Source organism: Salmo trutta, chromosome 30 (genome assembly GCF_901001165.1).
Source record: "Salmo trutta chromosome 30, fSalTru1.1, whole genome shotgun sequence".
In the NCBI taxonomy this organism is placed as follows: Eukaryota; Metazoa; Chordata; class Actinopteri; order Salmoniformes; family Salmonidae; genus Salmo; species Salmo trutta.
Window position 1 is genome coordinate 37,254,994 of NC_042986.1, and position 6,736 is coordinate 37,261,729.

Here is a 6,736-nt window from a genome sequence, read left to right on the forward strand (position 1 = left end):
CGCACAGAACGAGCAGTATGGCTGGTGGCATTGTCATGCTGGAGGGTCATGTCAGGATGAGCCTGCAGGAAGGGTACCACATGAGGGAGGAGGATGTCTTCCCTCTAACACACAGCGTTGAGATTGACTGCAATGACAACAAGCTCAGTCTGATTATGCTGTGACACACCACCCCAGACCATGACGGACCCTCCACCTCCAAAACGATCCCGCTCCAGAGTACAGGCCTCGGTGTAACGCTCATTCCTTTGACGATAAACGCGAATCCGACCATTACTCCCGGTGAGACAAAACTTCTACTCATCAGTGAAGAGCACTTTTGACAGTCCTGTCTGGTCCTGCGATGGTGGGTTTGTGCCCATAGGCGACGTTGTTGCCGGTGATGTCTGGTGAGGACCTGCCTTCCAACAGGCCTACAAGTCCTCAGTCCAGCCTATTGCGGACAGTCTGAGCACTGATGGAGGGATTGTGCGTTCCTGGTGTTGGATGTTGTTGCCATCCTGTACCTGTCTCGCAGGTGTGATGTTCGGATGTACCGATCCTGTGCAGGTGTTGTTACACGTGGTCTGCCACTGCGAGGACGATCAGCTGTCCGTCCTGTCTCCTTGTAGCGCTGTCTTAGGCGTCTCAAAGTACGGACATTGCAATTTATTGCCCTGGCCACATCTGCAGTCCTCATGCCTCCTTGCAGCATGCCTAAGGCACGTTCACGCAGATGAACAGGGACCCTGGGCATCTTTCTTTTGGTGTTTTTCAGAGTCAGTAGAAAGGCTTCTTTAGTGTCCTAAGTTTTCATAACTGTGACCTTAATTGCCTACCATCTGTAAGCTGTTAGTGTCTTAACGACCGTTCCACAGGGGCATCTTCATTAATTGTTTATGATGCTTCATTGAACAAGCAAGGGAAACAGTGTTTAAACCCTTTACAATGAAGATCTGTGAAGTTATTTGGATTTTTACGAATTATCTTTGAAAGGCAGGGTCCTGAAAAAGGGACGTTTCTTTTTTTGCTGAGTTTATAGGCAGTGGCAGAGCCAGGGTGAAATTCCCTTCTAAAAGGAGACTTTGTTGTGTATTTTCAGAGAGAGAGAGAGAGAGAGAGTACGTACAAGCATATGAGAGGGAATACCTCCCAGGGGACATAGGAAACATTCAAACATCCAACTGCCAGTCAACAGGTTGCCCACTATTCCCTGGACCAGAGAACTCCTTCCTGTAGCTGGCCATCTATCTATTATATTTGAGTTCCATTCTGCCTCATTAGGGCATAGCATTACTCATTTCAGTCTGACATTTTGGCCTTTTGGTGAATTCTATAACCCCCTTCATGAAAGGTGTTTGTACTTAAAATATGCTCTCCGCCTCGGACACTACACTCTTAGAAAAAAAGGTGCTATCTAGAACCCAAAATGCTTCTTCGGTTGTCTCCATAGGAGAGCACTTTTAAGAACCCTTTTTGGATCCAGGGGGTTCTAATTTGAACCCAAAATGGTTCTACCTGGATCCAAAAACAGGTCCCCTTTGGGTACAGCCGGAGAACCCTTTTGGAACTCTTTTTTCTAAGAATGTAGAAACATACCTGAGGCTTAGGAATGCGCCTTTACCATGGAACCTGTCTGTGTGCGTGTGTGGACAGACGTTGGTGCAGGAACGAGGTATGCCTTATTGCCGAGAGCAGTGCAAATGAGCACTGTAATGACACATTCCAATAGATTGTAGATTAAGTCAATTACTCCACCTCTCCTGTGGGCAAAACCTGTCAATGCTGTTGTGTGTATAGTAGGGGAGCTGGGCTGTTCATGTGGATTTTGAAACAGGACGCTGTTCCTACACTATGAAAATACACTGTGCCTTTGGATAACACAACAGATCTGCTTATATATACAAGACACACAAGAAAGCCATCTGCACGTGATGTTGAACCACCTGGATGTAATATTGAAATGAATGGGACCAGATCTGTATTTGGGATTGGTGTACTTTTTGGAGACATGCACTGCCCTCTACATGCACAACATAAAACTGCAACTGAGAAGTATTTTGACCAGCAGAGGGCACAAACGTTTTGCTCCATTTGGGGGTCCATAGAGAGAAACAGATGAGTTCGCCTCTTGTCTGTCCCTTTTCAAAGGGACCAGCCACCCATGAATGAGCAGGCAACGGTACTTGTTAACAGACTCACAGACTCGCCTATGGGACCGCAGCCACAGGACGCAGAGAGAGGCAAGTTCCCCAAGCTTCAGCATCCCACCACGGATTGGCCAACTTCTTCTTCTCTACTAAATGAACTGCTGAGGGGGCCTCATTTTGACACCGTCTCCTGCAGTGAGCAAAGCTGGGAAGTTCTGGAATTTAAAAGAAAAGCTACTTTTCAGGCTACTGCTCTCAAGATGATTCTCTCTATTTCACTGGTGGTACTATTGACAATGTGGGCTTCCGATGCCAAAAACATTCCCCAGACAAACAGTGCATCTCTTGAAAAGGATATGTTAAATCTCGACATTCAAGTCATTCAAAGCCATGGTTATGGCAATGAGGATGTGAAACGACTGGAATGGGACAAGCACCACAAGAGAGCACCGCGGGGTGCAGAGGACGAGGACACAGACGCAGGTGAACCTCAGTCTACCTTCTCACGGTCTTATGGGAACGAGTTCACCTCACCCAGAGCTACCCAGTTCTCTAGCTCAACCCTGGAAACTGGGGCCAACACAGACTCAACCCTGGACACTGGGGCCAACACAGACTCAACCCTGGAGACTGGGGCCAACACAGACTCAACCCTGGACACTGGGGCCAACACAGACTCAACTCTGGAGACTGGGGCCAACACAGACTCAACCCTGGACACTGGGGCCAACACAGACTCAACACTGGACACTGGGGCCAACACAGACTCAACCCTGGACACTGGGGCCAACACATACTCAACCCTGGACACTGGGGCCAACACAGACTCAACCCTGGACACTGGGGCCAACACAGACTCAACCCTGGACACTGGGGCCAACACAGACTCAACCCTAGAGACTGGGGCCAACACATACTCAACCCTGGACACTGGGGCCAACACAGACTCAACACTGGACACTGGGGCCACTGGGGCCAACACAGACGTGGATCAGGGCAACAGCAGCACTACAGGAAGGGGGATCACCAACATCCACAACCCTCTGTACCCGGTGACTGACAGTTCCTACACTGCCTACGCTGTCATGTTCCTGTCCCTGGTGGTGTTCTCTGTGGGGATTATAGGGAACCTGGCTGTGATGTGCATCGTCTGGCACAACTACTACATGAGGAGTACCTGGAACTACATCCTGGCCAGCCTGGCTTTCTGGGACTTCCTGGTGCTCTGCTTCTGTTTACCTGTGGTGGTCTTCAATGAGCTCACCAATAAGAGGCTGCTGGGGGACATCTCATGCAGAGCGGTACCATATATGGAGGTGGGTTTGATTCCCTTAGCCCCCCCCCCCCACCATCACCACACCCCTCCCCACACACCCCTCAAGCCACACCCCTCCCCTTATGCCATGGTGGAATCACATGAAAATGATTAATGAACACAACTATTTGTACATGACTATATGATAAGTACCTGTTGTTGTTCTTTTGATTATATAATTATAGGATATTTACAATGATTTATGACATTGTTGCAAAACCAGGCCGTAAAAGAAGGTTGTGGGTTGAATTATGTTTATGGGCCACATTGTGAAATGTTTTTAAATGTTTAATACTTTTTTACCAACTGAATCTTTATAGTATGTTTTGTGGTAAACCAAAGTTTATTAACTGATAATAAACAACACATTACATAGCTGTATGTAAGCAATACATTATAGAGTATCTACGATTTTGGTCTTATCAATATAGATACTACACTGTAAACTCATCGTTGTATATCTCGACGGCTAATGTAACAGGTCGGAAAGACTTCTTCCATATTGAAACTGTTCTGTAATTTAAATTACGAGTAAAACTACTATAAAAAATACTTCTCTGTCCATCGATTTTGGAATTTTCGATGCTCCCTGACTGTCTAGAGTTCATTTCAGTGATTATTAGTGAGCTGGACACAGTCAATAAACTGTATGAATGTAGATCCATGATTTATACACCGTTTAGATTTGGTTTTAGTCATTTTAAAGTATATTGAGTTTGTCCCCCCCAAACCACCTGTGTGCCGGATTGGACCCCCTGCTTATCTGTGTTTTTTTTATGACTGTTGTGATCTTTCAATCTACAAATGTGGGTGGAATTAGCAAAAACTACAGTTTTCACATGCTGCACACAGCATTTATAAACACGTATCATGTTTGACACCCCTTTTTTTTAACATAATACGTGTTTATAAATGCTGTGTGCAGCATGTGAAAAGTGTTGTTTTCGCTAATTCCACCCACATTTGTAGATTGAAAGATCACAACAGTCATAAAAAAAACACAGATAAGCAGAAAAAACAGCCCATCGTGAAAGATGTAGCATATCTGACAAGTTCTTCCTCTTTAATCCATATAACACTCCAGGTGACCTCCCTTGGGGTGACATCCTTCAGCCTGTGTGCCCTGGGTATTGACCGCTTCAACTCTACCACCAGCTCCCAGCCCAAAATCCGGCGAGTGGAGAGCTGCCAGTCCATCCTGGCCAAGCTGCTGGTCATATGGCTGGGCTCCATGGTGCTGGCGGCCCCAGAGCTACTGCTGTGGCAGCTCAGCCAGGCCGTGTCTCCAGCCACAGGGGTTGTGGTGGACTCCTGCACCATGAATCCTACCTCCAACCTCCCCGAGTCCATGTACACCCTTGTCATCAACTACCACGAGTGCCGCATATGGTGGTACTTTGGTTGCTACTTCTGCCTGCCCGTGGTCTTCACCCTCTTGTGCCAGCTGGCCACCTGCCACGTATCCAATGACGGTATCCCCCAGCGCTTAGAGGAACGCTCCCCCTCCAAGAAGCAGAAGATACAACACAGTCAACAGGTGGAGCGCCAGCTCAATTACACCGTGATGGCCCTGACTGTGGTTTATGGCGTCTGCGCCCTGCCGGAGAACGTGTGCAACATCGTCCTGGCCTACACCGCCATGCCCATCTCTGACAACACTGCTACCCTGCTGGCCCTCATCAACCAGTTCTCCCTGTTCTTAAAGTCGTCGGTGATGCCGGTGCTGCTGCTGTGCCTCTGTAAGTCTCTGAGCCAGGCCTTCATGGACTGCTGCTGCTGCTGCTGTGAGGAGGGCCAACCCATGGGCTCCCATTCCCCTGGCACCGAGGCCAAACTCAAGAGCACCAACGAGATGTCCTCCTCCATCTTCTTTGACAAAGCCAAGGACAGCTCCACCATCTTGTCGATCAGCGGGTCCAGCTGAACTGGCCTCTTCTGCTTTCTTTCCTTTCCATCACCTAAACTGGTTAGATGTGGTAACAAAGCAACTCACCTTTCAGCAGTGGACATTCCAGTCTCAATCATGGACACACCTTTGTTTTCAGTATTGTTAGTCAGAAGACAGGGACCAGCGTCACCTTCTCTGTACCCTTAATGTCTGTAATGTTCTCTCCAGACAGATACAACACCCCATCCAGTTTTAAGGTGGTTCATTTTACAGGAAGTTCAGACATTGACTAAAGTGCAGACTAGGGGGCTGGAGGGAAGAAGGAGAAGAGCTCCATTTAATATCCTTGTAGAAGTGTCACCCCAATGTGTTTATTCTAAAGATTATTAAGTCAAAAATAAACAGAGTATTATGCTAGATTATTATACTAGGGTTGACTAACAGCCCCAGAGTGTCCGGCACTGAGATCGTTATTTCTTGATGTCACAACTATTAACATATCTGTAAAATGATGTTGCCTTATAATTTTCTTCATGTCCCCCAATTATCGATGCAGCTACTTCATCTTTAGCCGTCCCATGTCATTGTATCAAGTATTGTTTTGAGTTATATTAGTAATCAACAGGGATGGTTTAGACAGTATTTTCCATCAAATCAAAGTGCTGTGAATAATGCAAAATTATTTTAACAGCTAATCATGAGAAATCACTGTACAGAGGTCAAGGTTATAAACTGGTTATAAGAAGGTTAGGAAAGAAGTCAGACATCATTTTGTGAATAATAGAAAAATCCACCAGCTGTAGTTGTCTTTAATTTATCCAATAAAGGTTTGTAATTTATCAGCGCTTGTCATTTTTCTCACAGAGAGATTTCATAAACGTCAGTAAAAAAAAAATGCTCAACCAGATGTAGGGATTTTGGGTGATTTGTGCTTGACGCCCATCCCATTGACCCTCTGAAACTCAATAATGGAGTCCTCTCTCTGACCTGTAGCATATTTCTCCTCTCACTGATTCAGGCTTTGGCCAGCAGCAGAGCTGCTCTCACTGATTCAGGCTTTGGCCAGCAGCAGAGCTCCTCTCACTGATTCAGGCTTTGGCCAGCAGCAGAGCTCCTCTCACTGATTCAGGCTTTGGCCAGCAGCAGAGCTCCTCTCACTGATTCAGGCTTTGGCCAGCAGCAGAGCTCCTCTCACTGATTCAGGCTTTGGCCAGCAGCAGAGCTCCTCTCACTGATTCAGGCTTTGGCCAGCAGCAGAGCTCCTCTCATAAGGGTGTCATTGTTCTCCAGGGGCCAGTGGAAGCCTCCACTCTGAGGCCCTAGGAGTGGAACTACAGTTGAGTTGCCAGGTTACTGTCCCAAAATTCACAGGTATTGCAGACAGACCAAAGCTGGGCAAGCCTT

General features: G+C 47.0%; 1 protein-coding gene across 1 annotated transcript; it reads left to right on the top strand.

Annotated features, from left to right (window-relative positions):
- The first annotated feature begins 2,151 nt into the window (after window positions 1-2,151).
- LOC115168604 (G-protein coupled receptor 37-like 1) lies at window positions 2,152-6,171 on the top strand. Its single transcript, XM_029724039.1, has 2 exons — window positions 2,152-3,445; window positions 4,529-6,171. The coding sequence occupies exons 1-2, from the start codon at window positions 2,192-2,194 to the stop codon at window positions 5,366-5,368; spliced, it is 2,094 nt and encodes a 697-aa protein (XP_029579899.1). The 5' UTR covers window positions 2,152-2,191; the 3' UTR covers window positions 5,369-6,171.
- Window positions 6,172-6,736: the final 565 nt, after the last annotated feature.

Coding starts and splice junctions, on each gene's coding strand:
- LOC115168604 (XM_029724039.1), top strand. CDS start 2,192: ATGGGACCGCAGCCACAGGACGCAGAGAGAGGCAAGTTCCCCAAGCTT. Junction 3,446..4,528: donor GAGCGGTACCATATATGGAG/GTGGGTTTGATT, acceptor ATAACACTCCAG/GTGACCTCCCTTGGGGTGAC.